This window comes from Camelus bactrianus, chromosome 18 (assembly GCF_048773025.1).
Source record: "Camelus bactrianus isolate YW-2024 breed Bactrian camel chromosome 18, ASM4877302v1, whole genome shotgun sequence".
NCBI classification, from domain to species: Eukaryota; Metazoa; Chordata; class Mammalia; order Artiodactyla; family Camelidae; genus Camelus; species Camelus bactrianus.
Genome location: NC_133556.1, coordinates 26,768,543 through 26,786,584, shown reverse-complemented (window position 1 = coordinate 26,786,584; position 18,042 = coordinate 26,768,543). Strand labels below are relative to the sequence as shown.

Below are 18,042 nucleotides of genomic sequence, written 5' to 3'. Positions count from 1 at the left end.
GGAAGAAGCCATTGAAGGAGAGCGCTGCTGCCTCTGATTGGCTGACACTGGTAACTCCAGGCTGCGGGAGAAATGCGTAGGCCGCCAGCGCACTGGCCTTTGATTGGCTGGAGCGCGTTGGCGCGCGGCTCCGATTGGCTGGGCCGTCCGCAGCGGGCTCGTAGCCACCTGCGGGAAGAACTAAAGCTCCGCAGGCTACGCGATTGTGACCCTGGAGCGGCGGTGGCAACAGGGGCGGCCAAGCTGGCGGCTCGGCTTCCCCGCTCCCACTCGCATCCGCGGCTGGCCTGCGCCCGCGGCCACTCGCGGTTGGGCCGGGCCCGCTTGTCGCTGTCTCTGACCCCGCCGCCCGCGCCGTCCCTGCCGCACCCGCCGTTGCCCGGACTGCCGTCCAGCCTGAGCCCCGGGCCGCCTCCGCTGCCCTCGGCGCTCGCTCTGGCCGAGCTGCCACCGCTGCCCGCGCTCCCGCTGCGGCCCGAGCCGCTGGCGCCCTGGGGCCCCAGCGCCCACGTGGCGCTGCCCGAGCTGCCGCCTTCGGCCTGCGCGCCCGCGCCGCCCGCCGCCGCGCTCGCCCTGCAGGGCCTGCCGCGCCTGCCAGCGCCCTCGCCGCCGCCCGCGCACCTGCCACTGCCGCCGCTGCCCGAGGCCGCAGTCGCCAACACACCAGGGCCGGTGGGCGCGCGCGGCCGTCCGCCCCTCATCGCCGAGCCGCCCCCGCAGCCGCTGCCGCCGCTGCCCGCGAGGCCCTCGCCCTTAAACCTGCTGGCGCCTCCTGCGCCCAGCGACCCCTGGCAGCTGCCCGCCTTCCCCCCACAGCTGCGGCCGCCGCCCCCGCCAACCTACTTTTTCCTGTTGCCACCCTGTTGAAAGTCTGGCCCTCCCCTGGAGGGGCTGCGGGCGGGTGAGTAGGCAGCCCTGTCTGGACACAGGGGCCTCTGCCCCTCGCCGCCTTCCCCGACGGCAGATTCAGAAGGCTTGGGTCACAGCCTGGCTGGACGAAGAGGGCGCAGTGGAGGTTTGGGGGAGGAAGTCTGAAATTAAGCTCGTTTCTTCTATATTTTTTCCTACTGCTCTACAGCAAACCTCTTGCCTGGTCATTTGAGAATGTAACTCATCTATCCCCTATACTGATAAACTGGCTGATGATCTGGGCCGTGGGGCACTCAGCTTGAGGAAATGACAACAGAATTTGAAATGCTTTAACTAAGAAAAAAGTATTTTTAAATAAAATGCTTTAACTGGCATACTCAAGATGTCTCATTTTCCCCTTTCACAATAAAGGTTTTGGATGCCATCGCTAAGGCCCACCTATGCTTAAGTTTGTATGGCTTTTCAGAAACTCAGAATCTGCCTTCCAAGTCTTAAAAAGTCAAACTCACAGCTGAAATAGATCCCGGGGTCTCCTGGGGCTGGGCGCACCAGGAAAACAGTGGTGTTGATGGTCAACCGATACTGGGCCCTGAAACAGAAGTATCACATGCAAGGGTTGTGAAGTCCTCCCCACGGGACAGGAGAGCTCCCAGGGTGAGTTATAAGAGGAAGCCCCTGTTCTCTCCCCATCTTTACCTGCCCCCCCCCCCCCATTTACAACTCAGAATAAAGTTCCCTTTGTTACTCAGGTGGCTTGGGCTCAGGTAACCAGGCAGACTCCTATCTCAAATGGGCTCTTCTACAGCAGCTCAGGAGTGGTATCAGGAAGCCAGCTTGACCTCGGGGGACCTGTGAGAGCCTGGAACTCACCAGGAAGAAGGACAATGTATGAATTTTCTGACTGCTGTAGCAAGTCACCACAAACTGGGTGGAGTAAAACGACAGAAATTTATTCCCTCCCAGTACTGGAAGCCAGAAATCCAAAATCAGGGTGTCCCAAGGCCACACTCCCTCCCAAGGCTCTATGGGAGGCTCCTTCCTTGACTCTTGCAGCTTCTGGGGCTCCAGGCACTCGTTGCTTTGTGGCTGCCTCATTCAGTCTCTGCCTCCGTCGTCACATGATCTTCTCCCTTGTGTCTGTCTCAAATCTCCCTCGTATTTTTCTCTTATGACACCTGTTTTGGATGTAGGGCCCACCCTAAATCCAGAATGATCTCATCTTGAGATCCTTAATTTAGTTATATCTGCAAAGACCCTTTTTAAAAATAAGGCCACATTCACAGGTTCCAGTGCTTGGGACCTAGACATAGTGTCGGGAGTCACCATTCAAACTATACCAGCAGTGTCCTCTCCCCTGTGGGCCTAGCCTCCTTCCCAAGCTGTCTTTCAGCTTCCTTAAACCATCTTTTAGGCCCTATCCCTTGCTGAACCTGAGCCTTGGGTGCCCTTGGAGTCCTTGAGTGAGATCCAAAGGCACTAGTACCATGATAAAGCTCTCACTGGCACAGGAAGAAAATAGAGCGAATTGTGGCCCAGTTCCCATTCCTGCTGGCTTGCTGCTTCCTCGACCCTCTTTGTGTCCTACAGCCCGCCTCCCAAAGAAGACATCGTTCTCAGAACTTCACGTGGGTAACTGCTGCTGGTGGAAACCTGACAGTTACGACTGATAATAAAGTTAATTGTTACCCAGTCCGCGGAGTCTGCCCGGGTTTACATGTGAGGCTGCCCTTATCCTCTTGGCAAAATACTCTTGTCCCAAGTCAGTACCTACAATAATCCCCTAGGTGTGCAGGGCGCTTGTGGCCTCAGCAGATGCCTTGGGTGACCCTGGAGGAGGCAGGGCAGGCTTCTCCTTCTGGCTTACAGCCAGGAAACACCTAAGATTAGGCAGTTGTGACTTGCCCAGTGAGGCCCTGGGGTAAGGGGGGTGACACCAGGTCTGACCCAGAGTCCAGCAACCTGCACACTGCAGGTGGCAAGGAAACCAGTGCTTTCTGCAACAGGGGCATAGACAACGGTGAAACTGAACCCTGGGTGGAGGGTGGCTTCCTGTGTAATCAGATCCAGACGCTATTCTCCGTGGAGACTTCATGCGCAGGGAGCCTCCAGGAGTAGGAGGAAGGCGGGAATGGCTGGCTCCGGAGGAGCAGTGTGGGATGCATGTGGGATGGCTTGAGGAAGACTCAGCATAGAGGGGAGGGGGGTGGCTGCGGGCTGTGCTGCCTTCAGGAAAAGAGGCACCAGGAGGCCCAGCTCACCCTAAATTTTCTTAGATCCCAATTCCTGAGGTCCTGAACAAGGAGCCGGCAGCTTTTATGTCAGTCGGTCTGGGGTTGCATTAGGCTTGTCCTGTTTCCTGCATGTTCTCTTGGCCAAACTCCCTAGCTCTCTGAGCTTGCTTCCTTGTCTGTAAAATGGGGCTATGACATGAGAATTATTATAGAACATCAAGGTTTCCCCTGCTCCTTTTCATTCAGGAGCCCCTGGCTCCCAACCTGCAACATCGGGGCCTCAAGTGCCTCCCCAGAGAAACCGGTAGTGCAGTCCCCATGGCCACCCCCATACCCTTCCTGGTACCACAGTGGCTGTGGTCAGTTCCCCTCTTTTGTCCTTGGCAACACTTCCTCTCTAGGGGGAGTGAGATGGACAATAGGATTGGAGTTAACCCGCTCCCACCTCACCTCCATCTAAGCTGAGCTCCAGTTTCTTCTGCCCACCTGAACCTCCCACCCCTCCGCCCTCCCAGAGAGAACAAAGGTTAGATTTAGTTCTGTCCCTCACCGAAGGGGTGAGGAGGGCCAACCCCTTCCCGCCTTCCTCCGTTTCCTCTCTGGGTGGAACCGGGGGAAAGTTCCTCTCCCCCACCTCTTTCCCAGGAGGAGGCAGATGGGGTAGGGATGATGGAGTGGGGATTCCAGTGGACCTGTTAAAGTCTCATTGATATGGTAACCACGCGGTGGGGGTCCCGGCCTCTCCCCATCAACAGCATTCCAGCCCGAGTCCCAGTTCCTTCCTAGACCCCAACTTTAACCCTTAGGTTCCCAGATCCAGCTGAATCCAGTTTGACCAGGGGGCCCAAGAGAGGTCCTTGGGCCTCCTAGCCTTGGTCCAAGGAGGGCTGAGGGCGGGCAGTACACCTGCCCAGGTGCCCTGGGAATCTGCTCTATACTGCTGCACACCACCACCCCACCACCACCCCGTGGGCCTCCTAGTTCTGTGACATATTCCCCCATTTTTACTTTCCCTTTAGGCTGTTGGGCGAGGTGCTTATCAAGAGGGGGGAAAGTGAGAGGAAGCTGAAGTTGCTTGTCCTCCCCTCTCCAGGCAGGTCCAGCTAGGGGTGGCAGGTGAAAGGGGATATCTCCATCCTCTGAGCACCCACCTCCCACGTGGCAGTGCAGGTGTGGAGATGTCGAGCCAGAGAGGAATTGGGATCTAAGAAATTTAGGGTCCTTTTAGTGCCGTTTCTGGGCATGATGCTTATTACTGGACATGTGTAGTGCCCCCACCAGGCCCCATCATTACGTTGTGGGGTTAGAGATGCCCATAGAATGGGTGGGCCTGATTGCAGGCTGATCAATGACCCCTTCCCCCCAACCCCGTCGCCATGCAGGACTCAGTGTTCAAGACAGAAAAGTCCCAGGCAGATCAGGACCAGTTGATCATTTATGCCCAAGGCAAGAGGCAAACTCTCTTTGGGCCTGGGGAGAGAAAAGGTCCTGGGCTGGGGCTGCCCAGGATGGAGGCCTTTTGTGCAGGTTGGTGGGCCCTCCAGAGATCCGGGCTGGCCTCCCACCACCTGCCCAAACCTGTGTGACTGGATTCTCGGTGGCTCCAGAGGAAGCCCCCTGAAGACTTACCTCTATTTGCTCTTCTCAGCCACCCCCTACCCCTGTGAGATCTGAGGCCTTGGGGGCTGAATGACCTGGAAAACCCACCCAGGGTTCCCTCTACCCATCACAGCCAGGAGGGACCTCTGGTCCTTTTCCAGCCAGCTATCAGGATCCTCCTCCCTCTCCTCAGGCGTCCTGGGGCCATCAGGTCAGTCCCAGACTGGACAGTCACTGCCCCTCTGTGGGGAGGCACCAGGCATGGAAAAGTCCCACCCCCTGGAGCCCACCTGTGAGACCCGCTGATTGGCACTGGCCTCAGTCTCTCCATGTTAGGAAGAAGGGTTCTCATGCTTTCCTGGAGCACCCACCCCTTTGCAAATCTGAGGATATCAACCTCTCTTCCTGCAAAATGCTAAAACCCATTCCCAGAAGCAATGCACCCACCTGAAATTAAAAATCCTTTATAAATAAAGCCCCACTGGCCACCTAGCACCCCTCCCCTCCCCCAGGGCCATAGACCAGGTGTGCCCTGGGGAGCCTCCCACCCCTGCCCCCACTGGCCAGTCGGCTCCAGCCTCTGCAGGAGGAGGGGTGGCGGTGAGAGGCTCTCCCCGGGACACTCCTCCCTGCCACCCTGGAAAGTGGAATTTTCATCAGCCTCCAACTCCCTTTTCACAGAATAATCATCAGTTCTTGGCACCCAGGAAGGGGCTTGAAGGAGCTCATGATCCTCCCAAAAATGAGGGGTCCTGTTTGTGGGTCCCATGAGGTTTCTCAAAGGGGTCTTTGACCCAAGGAGGCTAAGGACTTTGACATTCTGAGATCTGGCCCCAGCTGGGGGGCAGGATTTGAGCCTTGGACTGTGTGACTCCCAGGCTGTCCCTCCACCCGGAGAGGGGAGTCACTGGCTCCTAGGGGTCTTCAAGAGGGGTGTCTTTCCTGAGGAGGGGGAGGCAGGGCTCTGGGAAGCTTGGGTCACTGGGCCTTACCCCCCTTGCCCTCTGTTGTGGTGTCTCACTACCCAAGGAATTGAGTTGGGTCCTGGGGCTGCTCCTCAACTGAGAGCTCAGCCCCTGCTACTCTCCCCCTCCCCCACCAAGGCTCCTGTGTGCCCCTCCCCCACCTCAACAGCAGGCTTTTTATCCCCTGGCCCCCAGACTCCTTCAGCAGCTCAGCTCAGCCCCCAGTTTCAGCAGGGGTGTAGGGGTAGGCACACCTGAGCTAAAGCAGAAAGGGGGGTGGTTTTCTAGGCCGTTGCCTGGGTGATGCCACCTGAGCTTGGCGCCAGGCACCTGTCACCCGGGGAACAGTGCGGGCGGGGTGCCTCCCTCGGGAGCCACCGGGGCCACTGGGCTGAGACTGGAGACAGATTGGATTCCAGAGAGTCCCTGGCTGGGGGAGCAGGGGGAGATGGGCGGGGTGGGTGATACTGGGGGAACTAGGTGCTTTTGCATCACAAAACAAAGTGGGGTGGGGGACAGCAAAGCTAATGGTGGCTGGCCGGCGGCTCAGGAAGGCGGCCAAGGCACCCTCCCACTCCTGTCCTGAGCCAGTGACTTTATTGCCCCCATTCCTTACTCCCCAGCCAGTCCTCAGTCTCCCAGTTCCTTTGTGCCTGTGTTTTTCCCTCCCATCCCACGGATGCTCTTTCCTCCCCTGTTCCTTCCCAATCACGAGCACCCCCATTGACCCCAAGGCGCCCCATCCTCAGCTCCGCCTCCTTCCTGTAACTCTGGCTTCCTCTGTTGTGGCATCATGCTGCTCCTCCCCTGCCTCAGCCTTAAAACCCCGCCTGCAGCTGAGAGTCAGCAGAGTTCCCAGGTGCCACCCACCAGGATAAGCCACTCAGCGTGAACCTGCACCAGCCGGTGGGGATGCAGGTCTCCTCAGCCTGAAGGTGGGTCGGGAGGGTCCAGGCAAGCTGGGTCAGGCCAGCGGCAGCCAGGACGTGACTGCAGGGTGGCAGGAACAGCAGCCGTTGGACATCTGAAGGACGACGGGCCCCTCAAAGGAACACCAGCCACTCAGCCACTCAGGACTGTGAGACTGATTTGTGTTTGTCAAGGGTCAGAGACACATCTGTGAGGGGCACGGAGCTAGGAAGTGACTTGCAGGAGGCCCACTGATGTGAGGACTGTCTTGGTCGGAGGACGCTGACTTAAGCTCCTGCTGGGCACCGAGACACCCCCACCCCCACCCCGAAGCATCCGACCCACTCCACTGAATCAACCAGGCTGCCTAGAGTGAGAAGACCTAACCAAGGCAGGCAGATGGCTTCAACTGGCCTTGAACTCCTGGGCATGACCCTGGCTGTGCTGGGCTGGCTGGGGACCCTGGTGTCCTGTGCCCTGCCCCTGTGGAAAGTGACTGCCTTCATCGGCAACAGCATCGTAGTGGCCCAGGTGGTGTGGGAGGGGCTGTGGATGTCCTGTGTGGTGCAGAGCACAGGCCAGATGCAGTGCAAGGTGTACGACTCGCTACTGGCGCTGCCCCAGGATCTGCAGGCAGCCCGAGCTCTCTGCATCATTGCCCTTCTGCTGGCTCTGCTTGGCCTCCTGGTGGCCATCACAGGCGCCCAGTGCACCACCTGCATGGAGGATGAAGGTGCCAAGGCCCGCATCGTGCTCACAGCGGGAGTCATCCTCCTTCTCTCGGGCATCCTGGTGCTCATCCCCATCTGCTGGACCGCGCACGCCATCATCCAGGACTTCTACAACCCCCTGGTGGCAGAGGCCCTCAAGCGGGAGCTGGGAGCCTCCCTCTATGTGGGCTGGGCAGCAGCTGCCCTGCTCATGCTGGGAGGGGGCCTCCTCTGCTGCACCTGTCCCCCGCCCCAGATCGACCAGCCCCGCGGACCAAGACTGGGCTACTCCATCCCCTCCCGCTCTGGTGCATCAGGGCTGGACAAGAGGGACTATGTATGAGGTGGAGAATATCCCTGGAAGCCTGCTGCTTAGAACCTTGACCTTTTGCTGGGTGCCTAATCCTTGCCTGGTACTGTCCACCACTCCCCTAGCTGAAACCCACTTTCCAGATGCTCAAGCCAGGCCTGGCTGCAAGGCTAGTCTCAGCGGGCCTGGCTGAGTCTAGACCCACTTTTGACGGGTCCCCATTTCCACTCAGGCAGGGCCTGAGCTGATAGGGAACACCGACCTGCCCCTACGTCCCCCATGTTGCTGTCTTCTGCTGTCCAGGATTTGGACTAGCTTTCCTCGGAGCCCTCCTCCACCCCAGGAACCCCAAAGGGCAATAGCTCCTCATGCCCTCCCTGGCCTGGAGTTGGTCCTCTCTGTCTGACCAGACCACCATCAGCATCCAGAGGCTGAGGCCAGGCCCTTGGAGCAGCCAGGAGTCCCAACATATCACCTCACCTCTCACCCCCTCCTTTGAGTAGGGAATAAATAGAGTATTTGTAAATCAGCTCCTTTGATCTGTGGTTGGGCTGGGAAGACCAGGTGGCCTCCCCTGGGGCTGTCTGGCCAAGGCCTGCTTCATGTCCTGCCCAGTGGGAAACCTCACTCAGGCCATGCAAGGCACAGGGCAACACAGGAGATGAGCTATTTGTACCCACCTCCTCCTGCCAGGCTGGCCCTTGGCAGCCCCCACCCCCCACCAGCAACACCAAAGGCAAGTAACAAAACATGCTTTATTCAGTGGAAACTGGTGAGTGTGGGCAGGGCATGGCAGAAGTGTACAGGGGCTGGAGATAAAAGGGTCAGGGGTCACACAGCAGGGACATAACAACTCAGGATGGAAGAGCCAGAGATCAGAAGACTTGGAGGTGGGTGGTTGGTTCTTTGGTAACTTGTTGCCTGCTCTTCTAGAGGCTACGTGAGGCTCAAGAGCCCCTGGGGGTTCCAGAGGCCTCACCATCACGGGAAGGCTTGTCCCTGCAAGCCTAGGGAGGCCCTGCCCCCCAAAACAGTGGGAACTCTTGGGGACAGGATGAAAGCATCTGGAGAGCAAGCAGCCTTCACACTGGGCCCACAGGTCAATGGTTGGTCTGAGATGGGGATGTCCAGGGTGGAGAAAGCCAGAAACTTTGAAGCATCACCTTTTTGGCTCCATCACTCAAAGGTGAGGAACACCAGTAGTAGAGCCCAGATGGGTTACCAAATGGATTAACGACCCCTGCCTTCTCCCAAAATAAAAAGCAAAAACAACCCCAAAGCTGTCATGGATCACCACCTCCAGGGTTCCATCTCAGAGGTTAGGCTCCACTGTCAATGGAGCCCATACTCCTCTACCCAAATTAGACGTAATTCTTAGTGGGGTACTCAGAGGGACCCCGGGAGGTGGTATGTGGGGCTGATGCTGAGTATCGGGCCATATAATGTCTGGAGCTCCGGGACCCCCAGGAGGGGCAGGTGCAGCACAGTAGCCCCCCACCCAGCAACAAAAGGCCAGAGGCAGCCCAGCCCACATAGAGGGAGGCTCCCAGCTCCCACTTTTGGGCCTCAGCCACCAGGGGGTTGTAGAAGTCTCGAATGATGGTGTTGGCCGTCCAGCACACGGGTATCAGGGTCAGGATCCCAGAGATGACAAAGATGATCCCTGAGGTGAGCACCAGTCGGGCCTTAGAGTCCTTGTCCATCACGCAGGTGGTGCACTTGGCTCCGGCAAGGTAGATCAGGAAGCCGAGCAGGGCCACAAGGAGAGTGATGACGCTGAGGGCTCGGGCAGCCTGCAGGTCCTGGGGCAGCGCCAGTAGCGAGTCAAACACCTTGCACTGCATCTGGCCTGTGCTCTGCACCACGCAGGACATCCACGGCCCCTCCCACACCACCTGGGCTACCACGATGCTGTTGCCGATGAAGGCAGTCACTTTCCACAGGGGCAGGGCACAGGACACCAGGGCATTCACCCAGCCAAGCAGTGACAGGACGATCCCCAGGATTTGCAGACCAGCAAGGGCCATGGTGAGGTGGAGGTTGAGGAACTGCACTGGGGGATGGAAGCAGAGTAATGTTAAAACCAGCTGGCCCTGTCCCCTCGTTCCCAGTGAGTGCTAACCCCCATGCCACATGCCATGGCCAACACACAGGATACCAAACGTATGAACCCTAGGAGTCAGGATACCATGTCCTGTAATGTGGGCAAGGCATGCTCCCTAAGCCTCATTTTCTCACAGGGAAAATGAACGTTTAATGCTTCAGCATTTTTCTCCCCCTAGTTATGTGACAGGCATTGGCTTATATGAGTGCAAAAGTAAGCAGCCCAGTCCCCTCCCGCTCTCCATCTCTATTTCCCTTCTGAGCCGGCCCAAAGGAAGGTGTCCTCAGCCCTCAAGCCTGGAAGCCATACGCCCTGGAAGGGTCCAATGGCGGCGCTAGCAGCAGGGTCCTCTCCCGACTGGTGAAGGGGAGGGGAGCCCCGCCCCGGAGAGCAGCGCAGGTGGGGGAGGGGCGCCCAGGTTTCGGTGCCTTTGTCCCCGGGAAGGGGGGAGGGGCGTTTAACCTTTCTGCCGAAGGATCCCATCAGGGCCGAGGTTTAGGTGCAGCCCCCAACCAGGGACTCGCCGTCCCGGGTGGCTGCCATCAGATATATCCAGGTTCTTCACATGCACCCCAACCCAAAGCCGCCATGCCCCCTGTAACTCTCTCTGCGAGGCATCTACGTCCTCCTCCACAACATGCACCCTTCCGCCAGGCTTACCTGTGAAGGAGTCCACAAAGATTCGAAGTAGCTGGCCGAGTGTGAGGATGGGGGCGGAGCTGGGGGGGGTCTTAAAGAGGCAGTGACGTCACCGGATCAACGCCTCCAGGAGGGGCAGAGACCCCAGTCCAGATAGCAGCGGACGTGCGAATCCCAACCCCGCCAGTAGCGGGCGCTCGAGGACGGAGCCGCTGCTCCGGCGTCTGGACCGGGTCCGGGGGGCATTACCTGCCCGAAGTCTGGCCGGCAGTGGGTCAAGGTGTAGGGCGAGGAGCGGAAAAGAGCTCGGGTCTCGACTCTGAAACCCACCTAATCTTTCAAAGCCTAATTTTACTCTGCAAAATGGAGACAACAAGCCCACATTTTACTATGTAACTATGTCCTAAGGTGGAAATTAAAAGGGCACAGTATTATTTTTGTTTTATTGTTATTATCATACCCTCAGGCCTTAAGAAAGCTGCAGTTAGCGGGGCAAGTATAGCTCAATGGTAGATTGCGTATTTAGCATGCATGGGGTCCTGAGTTCAAATCCAGTACAGCCATTAAAAATAAATAAGTAGGTAAACCTAATTACTCCCCTTCCTCCCCCCGCCCCCAGAAGAATTAAAAAGAAAGAAAGCTGCAGTTATGTCTGTGATGGGTTGTGTCAGACTCCCCGCCATAGCCCAACACACACCTCCTGGGCTTCAGCACGGAGAATATAGGGCTGGATCTGTATTATCCCCTTGGCGTTCTGGCCCCTCACGCACGGAGACGGCTTTTGTTGAGTGAATGACTGAACTTAGTCTGCCAGGAGGGCGGGGGCGTCCAGGGGTGGATCGCGGGGCGGGCAGAGGCGAGGGATCCGCCCCGGAAGGCGGGGGCGGGGGCGGGGCCGCTGCTGTCTGTCCTGGTCCGCGGGTGGCGAGCCCAGACGGCAGCGGCCGCCCGAGGAGCGCCATGGTTCCTGGCTCGCTATGCCCGCTGCTGCGGCTCTTCGTGCTGGGTCTCGGGCTGGTGCTGCTGGGCGCCGCGGCCGGGGAAAGAGTGCCAGGTATGCCCGGCCGGGGCTGGGCGGGAGGGCGTGGGGGCTAGGGGAATCCCTGGTCCGGCGTTGGGGAGCCGGCATTGGGGGCCTAGAGGAGGGGCCAGAATGGGGGGAAATTGGCTGACATGGAGATCCGGGGTCAGGTGGTCTCTCCGGACACCGCACTTCCTGGTCAGGAGAGGTCCCATCTCGCTCCGAGCCTCAGTTTCCTGCCTGTCAAACTTGGTGGGGATGGGAGGGCTTCTGTCCTGAGAGTCTGGATTCAGAAGTGGAGAGAGAAAGAAAGTTTGAGGGAGGGATGTCCCGTTGGGTAAGGCGGCACGCCCCCAGGCTGATCAATACCGGGTCTGCCCAGCCCCAGTGACTGAACAGTGGGGGGGGGTGTTGAGAGGCACGGAGGCCTGTGCCCCCTATACCATGCGGGGTGCCCCCTTTCATCCGGTGACTTCAGTGCCCAGCTATGCGGGGGGAGGGACTAGGGTCGGGCCCGGTGCCCAGGAATGAGTCACCCGCCGGCGGCGGGGGGGTATGGGGACCTGACCCCCCCCCGCACTACGGCCCCCTCTCACCCGCGCCGCCGTGTCCTGGTCGGGCCGTGCGGTCACCTGTGAGGAATGCGGAGGGAAGGGCGCCGGTGACTCACGTTATTCGAGCCGGCCGACCCTGACCTCAGCCCCCAAAATAGCCGAGCCCCGCCCCCAGCCTCTGACCCACGGCCCCCTCCCCAGGAACCACCCCCTGCTCTCGCGGCAGCTCCTGGAGCGCGGACCTAGACAAGTGCATGGACTGCGCGTCGTGCCCCACGCGACCGAACAGCGACTTCTGCCTGGGCTGTGAGTAGGGGCGGGGTTAGAGGCGAGCAGACCCCAGGCGGCGGGAGAGAGTTGCTGCGGTTGAGAGGGGACCAAGGAGCTTCACATCTGGGGAATGAATCAAGGGGACGCTGGAGTGAGGAAGGGGTTCTGACCTGGGTAGCGGCCACGGTGGAGAAAAGGCTTGAGGTTCAGATCTAGGGGGCGGAGCTGGTCCGGAAAGGGGCGAGGTCTGACTTTCAGTCCTGCTCCCAGGCGCTGCGGCCCCTCCGGCCTCTTTCAGGCTGCTGTGGCCCATCTTGGGGGGTGCCCTGAGCCTGGCGCTGGTGCTGGCGCTGCTTTCTGGCTTCTTGGTCTGGAGACGGTGCCGCAGGAGAGAGAAGTTTACCAGTAAGTGTGCCCTGGCTCACCCACCGCCCCCCCCCACCATCATTCCTCAACGTGTTCCCCACTCTTGACGCCCCTCTTTTTTATCTTGCAGCCCCCATCGAGGAGACAGGCGGGGAGGGCTGTCCTGGCGTGGCGCTGATCCAGTGACAGTGAGCACCCCCTGCCAAGAGGAGGCCGCGCCCACTCATCATCCATTCATTCATTCTGGAGCCAGCCCCTGCTTTCCAGACACAGCCAGAACCAGGCCACTCCAACCACAGGGGTGGAGGGATTGGGTGACGGGTGAATCACCTCTCTGAGGCCTGGGCCCAGGCTTCAGAGGAGACTTCCAAGGTGTCTGACTGCCCTGTCTCTGGCTCCAGAATAGAAAAGGAGACCCTGACTCACGCCAGACAGCTGACACTAAGGAACTGCAGCATTTGCACAAGGGTCCCCTACTCCCACTATGGCCTGGGGGCCAGGCTGACCTGAGGGACAGACACAACACCAGGCCCCACCCACCCAGATGTACTGAAATTCCAGCACGGGGGTCTCAGCCTGGGGGGGGGGGTTAGGGACCTGTTCCTAACACTAGGGGGCTGGCCCTCTAGTGGGGCTGGTCCTTAAGACACTGCTCCTCCAACCCCCAAAGGAGGGGAGATATTTATTGTGGGGAGAAAGTTTTTTGGGGGGATTTATTAATAAAAGAATCTTTAACTTTAAATGGTTTGGAGAGTGGCACGATCCCCAGCTTGACTTCCAAGAGCTGGAGGGAGGAGTGAGTCAGCCGCGGGGGTGGGGGTGAGGCTCTGACTCACACATTCTCAATGCCTGAGCCCAGCCTGCCAGAACCTGGCGGGGTCCTGACCGTTTTTCCAGGGATGTTGAGGAGAAACCCCAGCATCCAGTACCCAAGCCCTTCCCTCCCTTTCCCAAAGGCCCTGGGTTCCAGACTGAAGCTTTCATTTGCTCTGCAATCTTTATTCAGTTCCGATGGGGAAGGCCTCCCTTCCCATGTTCCTGCCCCTCCCACCCCAGGGCTCCGTGGGGCTCAGTGTCCTCCTCTGTTGGGGGAAGGTTCTGGTGCCCAGAGGCCTGGTCTGGAAGAAAAGCAGGGCCGCTGGTCCCTTCGTGGAAGTGCTGGTCTCCCCTGTTGTGGGGAAGAAGGAAGGTGGGCAAGGTCACGCCCCCCCCCCCCCGCAGCCCTCAGAGCTCCATTATGTCTCCAGCTGGGCTTGCAGGGTAGTTGGGGGTGGGGGTGTCCCCCAGCCTCAGCAGCCGGAGCGTCTCAGGGATCAGGTTCCCAGGGTAGCGCCAGAGAAGCAGCTCTGAGCAAGGGCTTCTGGAAGAGGAAATGACAGTCAGGGCACAGGGCTGAGGCTGGCCTGGCAGAGCCACCGCCACCCCCCACCCCCGACCTGGTTCAGGTCCCCAGGGGCTCTTGGGCTACTGGCACCTTCCAAGGAGTCAAGATGGGGAATAACGGAGGTTGACTAGAAACTAAAAATAGCAGGATGAGGCAGAGCCTGGAGTTTGGCTCTGAAGACGGTATAATCCTCCAGAAGGCCCAGCCAGTGGCTTGTGGATGGTGCCTACCTGAGTGGGGGCAGAGCTGGGCGGAAAGCCATGGGGGTGCTGCAGTAAGGATGGTCATTGTGCAGGCTGAGTCGAGAGAAGTGGGTGGCCATGTTCTCCTCAGACAGGAACTGCTTGCGCAGGGGCTCCCTGGGGAGAGACAGAGAGGCAGGAAGGCTGGGATATTCAGAGGAGAGGTAGTCTGATGAGGACCTGGGTTGACAGAGGTCTTGCTGGGAGTCCCTCCCTGCCCCCAAACTCACTGCTCCTCCTCCAGGCGCCGCTTGGTGCTCATGGGCACAGCTCCTCGGAGAGGGGAGCTGGGAAGAAAAGAGAGCCAGGAGCACCCCACCCTCTTGGCCCCTACCCAGGATCTATCTGCCCGCCTAAGCCTGCAGCGTCAGCCAGGAGCCCCCATCCCGTCCAGTCCCTGTCTCAGCTGACGCCTAAGTCACCTCCTTCACCCTCACCCCCAGACCACCCAAAAGTCGGCCTCGGACATCTCAGCCCTTAGTCTCCAACCCTGTCTCAGCTCATGCCTAAGCCCTGCCGATTCACCCCACCGCGTGTCAGCCTGTGGACCAGCCCTGAGGCCCCAGCCAAGGCTCCTGGGGTTCTGGACCCCTGGGCCGGGCCCACCCAGGAACCCTACACACACCTCGCGTCCAGGCCTCGGGGCACCCCCGAGGCGGCCCGCGGGTGGCGCTGGGCCCGACCCTGGGGTCCTCGTTCCAGGGGTTGCTGCAGGATCATTTAGGTTCGGGGTCCTGCGAGCGGAGGGGTGGGAGCCGGGAGACAGGGGCGGGAGCCGGGAGACAGGGGCGGAGCCTCTGAGGGCGTGACCCAACGCGTGGGGCGTGGTTTTAGGCCCGCGCAGAGGCCAGCTTCCGCGCAGGCGCAGAAGACGGACGGTCGGCACGCGGCTGGGAGGCGGGTGTGTTCAGTGGGGTGGGGGTGGGCGTCCGGTAGTAGGGCTGCGGTGGGCGCCACTTGGTGTTGGGTTCTTCTTGGCGGTCCACCTCCATTCCTGGGGCTCGGGTTACGCGGCGGCCGCCTTCACGCCTGGCCGGCCAGCAGTGTTAGGAGGTGGGGCGCCGCTAAGGGGAGACGCTCTTCGGCACTTCCGGACTCGTGAGGCTGCCTGGCGCGCGGAGCACTCTGGGAGTTTTAGTTCTGGAGATGGAGCGAGCTGTGCCGCACGCCGTGCCTCTGGGTCAGGTGAGGGGGGCGTGGTGCGCGGTGGCTTCTGGGGTTTGTAGTTCATGCCCGGCTGGGAACAGGCGGGCAAGGAGTCGTGCTCTGAGGCCTGTTTTGAGTGTGTTGTTTGTAGGACTGGCTTCTGACCCGGGGGAGGGAGAGTAACCCAGAAATAGCTCAGGGGCCTAAGATGAAAGTCAGAGGATAGAGATTAGAAGTCAGTACGTTTTTCTGCATTGGAAGTAATAGGGCCACTTTTTAAGCGGTTTCTCGGAGGCAGCCCTGTGCGAAGCTCTGTGCATACAGTAGCTCATTCAGTCTTCACAAAATCTCCTGTGAGCTCCATATGACAATTAGGGACACCTGATGGAGAGGCTAAGTGATTGCTCAAAGTTCCACTAGACATCAAGCCTTAACTCTCCCTTTCCTCACCTCCTTCTTGGAGTCCACCCTGGGACTGTCTGGTCAGGTGCCCGTTGGTAGGCTGTCTTAAAGGAGGACTGAGAAGTCTGGGCTGAACTGGAGGCAGGAGAAGCAGGAAGGAAGGAGTCTGTGGATCGGAGGCCCCAAATAGCCTTCATCCAGTCTCTCTCCACAGATGGAAGTATTTCAGGCTCTGCAGCGGCTGCACATGACCATTTTCTCCCAGAGTGTCTCACCTTGTGGGAAGTTCCTGGCAGCTGGCAACAATTACGGGCAGATAGCCATCTTTAGGTACCCTTGCCCCTGCTCCCCACCATCCATTAGCTCTGGCACTTGGCCCTCCTGGGGCTGATGGCCCCCGCTTTTGACTCTCAGGCCCCTCTCTCCTCTTCTTTCAGCTTGTCTGCTGCTTTGAGCTCCGAGGCCAAAGAGGAAAGTAAGAAGCCCATGGTGACCTTCCAAGGTGGGTGCAGCCATTGAGTCTGGCTTAGGGAACCCCAGGGTGGACAAGAGGAGCTGGACAGGGTCACTCAGGTTCTGCACTTCCATTTAGCCCATGATGGGCCTGTCTACAGCATGGTCTCCACTGATCGACATCTTCTCAGTGCTGGGGATGGGGAAGTGAAGGCCTGGCTTTGGGCGGAGATCCTCAAGAAGGTAAGTGTGGAGCTGGGAGAAGGGTGAGGTGCCCAGATCTAGAGAGAGCCTTTGAGGTCACCTAGTGTTTCCCTCCATGAAGGGCTGTAAGGAGCTGTGGCGTCGTCAGCCCCCATACAGGTGAGCCATGTGGGCAGAGGGCACGTGGGGGTGAAGGTACCGCCTCTAGAGCTGACTCTATTTTCCTTCCCCCAGGACCAGCCTGGAAGTACCTGAGATCAATGCTTTGCTTCTCGTCCCCAAGGTTTGAGCCCTTTATAATTAGGGCTCTACCCTGCCCTCTTCTTGGCCCAAATGTTAATCCTTTCCCTCTCCCTGTCCATTGACTTCTGATCCCTCCCTGCCTTCCTCCGCAGGAGAATTCCCTCATCCTGGCTGGGGGAGACTGTCAGCTGCATTCGATGGACCTTGAGACGGGGACCTTCATGGTGAGAGGGCTGTGGATATGGAGGGGTCAAGGTTGGGGCCAGGGGCAGTGGCATTCTTCCTGGATCTTGTCCTGACACTGCCCTTTCCCTACAGCGGGCTCTCCGGGGCCACACTGACTACATCCACTGCCTGGCACTGCGGGAGCGGAGCCCCGAGGTGCTGTCAGGTGGTGAGGATGGGGCTGTGCGGCTTTGGGGTAAGGGAGTGTCTGATTGGAGGGAAAGGTGGTGGTGAGGGAGGCTGGGGCAAGTAGGGTGCCAGCCTCTCATGGTTCTTCCCCTGCAGACCTCCGCACAGCCAAGGAGGTCCAGACAATTGAGGTCTACAAGCACGAGGTGAGGGCATACCTCACACCCTGCCCTCCCTTCTTCCTTCCTGGACATCCCTTGTGTCTTCACCTTCCCCTTTCTTCTCCTCCCTTCCAGGAGTGCTCGAGGCCCCACAATGGGCGCTGGATCGGATGTTTGGCAACTGACTCAGACTGGATGGTGAGCTGGGCAGAATGCAGGATGGGGCATTGTGGCAGTGCTGGGCCCTGTCCAGCTGAGGGCCTGTGGCTCATGGTAGCTGGGGACCCCACCTCCACCTTTCTGCACAGGTCTGTGGAGGTGGCCCGGCACTCACCCTCTGGCACCTCCGATCCTCCACACCCACCACCGTCTTCCCAATGCGGGCACCACAGAAGCACGTCACCTTCTACCAGGACCTGGTGAGGCCCTGTCTCTCAACTCTGCCTGCCCTGCCCCTCCCTGCCCCGCCCCTCTCCCCCTCCAGCCCTGAACCCTGGGCCCCCTCCCTCTCCTCCACAGATTCTATCAGCTGGCCAGGGTCGCTGTGTCAACCAGTGGCAGCTAAGTGGGGAGCTCAAGGCCCAGGTGCCTGGCTCCTCCCCAGGGCTGCTAAGCCTCAGCCTAAACCAGCAACCAGCAGCCCCTGAGTGCAAGGTGGGTCCTGCCAGGGGCAGTGGGGATACTGAGAGGCCAGGGTGTGTGGGCAGGTCAGTCACTCCCCTCTTGCCTCTAGGTCCTGACAGCCGCAGGCAACAGCTGCAGGGTGGATGTCTTCACCAATCTGGGCTACCGAGCTTTCTCCCTGTCCTTCTGACCTCCAGTGACACTCCCATCTCCATGTCGGGTTCGGAGTGTGTTTTCTTTTTTTATACAAATAAAATTTCAGGCTTTTCTTTCATGCACGT

The 18,042-nt window shown here is 59.4% G+C and overlaps 5 protein-coding genes across 10 annotated transcripts; 3 read left to right on the top strand and 2 right to left on the bottom strand.

The window, feature by feature from the left end:
• Positions 1-6,578: 6,578 nt before the first annotated feature.
• Positions 6,579-8,075, top strand: CLDN9 (claudin 9). The gene has a single exon (XM_010949848.3). The coding sequence runs from the start codon at positions 6,974-6,976 to the stop codon at positions 7,625-7,627; it is 654 nt and encodes a 217-aa protein (XP_010948150.2). The 5' UTR covers positions 6,579-6,973; the 3' UTR covers positions 7,628-8,075.
• A 260-nt stretch (positions 8,076-8,335) lies between these two features.
• CLDN6 (claudin 6) lies at positions 8,336-11,220 on the bottom strand. 2 transcript variants are annotated; one of them, XM_010949847.3, is made up of 4 exons: positions 11,035-11,220; positions 10,359-10,693; positions 9,490-9,647; positions 8,336-9,396 (listed from the first exon to the last, which is right to left on the bottom strand). In XM_010949847.3, exons 3-4 carry the CDS (start codon positions 9,619-9,621, stop codon positions 8,956-8,958), a joined length of 573 nt encoding a protein of 190 aa, XP_010948149.1. In that variant the 5' UTR covers positions 9,622-9,647; positions 10,359-10,693; positions 11,035-11,220; the 3' UTR covers positions 8,336-8,955. The 2 variants fall into 2 exon arrangements, with proteins under 2 accessions (XP_010948149.1, XP_010948147.1); XM_010949845.3 differs by having other exon boundaries at positions 8,336-9,647.
• Positions 11,221-11,258: 38 nt separating this feature from the next.
• Positions 11,259-12,818, top strand: TNFRSF12A (TNF receptor superfamily member 12A). 2 transcript variants are annotated; one of them, XM_074346453.1, is made up of 4 exons: positions 11,259-11,391; positions 12,139-12,218; positions 12,453-12,587; positions 12,679-12,818. In XM_074346453.1, the coding sequence occupies exons 1-4, from the start codon at positions 11,315-11,317 to the stop codon at positions 12,732-12,734; spliced, it is 348 nt and encodes a 115-aa protein (XP_074202554.1). In that variant the 5' UTR covers positions 11,259-11,314; the 3' UTR covers positions 12,735-12,818. The 2 variants fall into 2 exon arrangements, with proteins under 2 accessions (XP_074202554.1, XP_074202553.1); XM_074346452.1 differs by having other exon boundaries at positions 12,114-12,218.
• A 702-nt stretch (positions 12,819-13,520) lies between these two features.
• HCFC1R1 (host cell factor C1 regulator 1) lies at positions 13,521-14,941 on the bottom strand. 2 transcript variants are annotated; one of them, XM_010949843.3, is made up of 4 exons: positions 14,800-14,941; positions 14,405-14,461; positions 14,163-14,291; positions 13,521-13,908 (listed from the first exon to the last, which is right to left on the bottom strand). In XM_010949843.3, the coding sequence occupies exons 1-4, from the start codon at positions 14,892-14,894 to the stop codon at positions 13,773-13,775; spliced, it is 417 nt and encodes a 138-aa protein (XP_010948145.2). In that variant the 5' UTR covers positions 14,895-14,941; the 3' UTR covers positions 13,521-13,772. The 2 variants fall into 2 exon arrangements, with proteins under 2 accessions (XP_010948145.2, XP_045368718.2); XM_045512762.2 differs by lacking the exon at positions 14,405-14,461 and having other exon boundaries at positions 14,800-14,938.
• Positions 14,942-15,219: 278 nt separating this feature from the next.
• On the top strand, positions 15,220-18,035 carry THOC6 (THO complex subunit 6). 3 transcript variants are annotated; one of them, XM_074346449.1, is made up of 13 exons: positions 15,220-15,359; positions 15,937-16,052; positions 16,160-16,224; positions 16,315-16,418; positions 16,501-16,538; positions 16,614-16,662; positions 16,775-16,846; positions 16,941-17,043; positions 17,133-17,182; positions 17,273-17,335; positions 17,446-17,556; positions 17,657-17,791; positions 17,871-18,035. In XM_074346449.1, exons 1-13 carry the CDS (start codon positions 15,321-15,323, stop codon positions 17,949-17,951), a joined length of 1,026 nt encoding a protein of 341 aa, XP_074202550.1. In that variant the 5' UTR covers positions 15,220-15,320; the 3' UTR covers positions 17,952-18,035. The 3 variants fall into 3 exon arrangements, with proteins under 3 accessions (XP_074202550.1, XP_074202551.1, XP_074202552.1); XM_074346450.1 differs by lacking the exon at positions 15,937-16,052; XM_074346451.1 differs by lacking the exon at positions 15,220-15,359 and having other exon boundaries at positions 16,137-16,224.
• Positions 18,036-18,042: the final 7 nt, after the last annotated feature.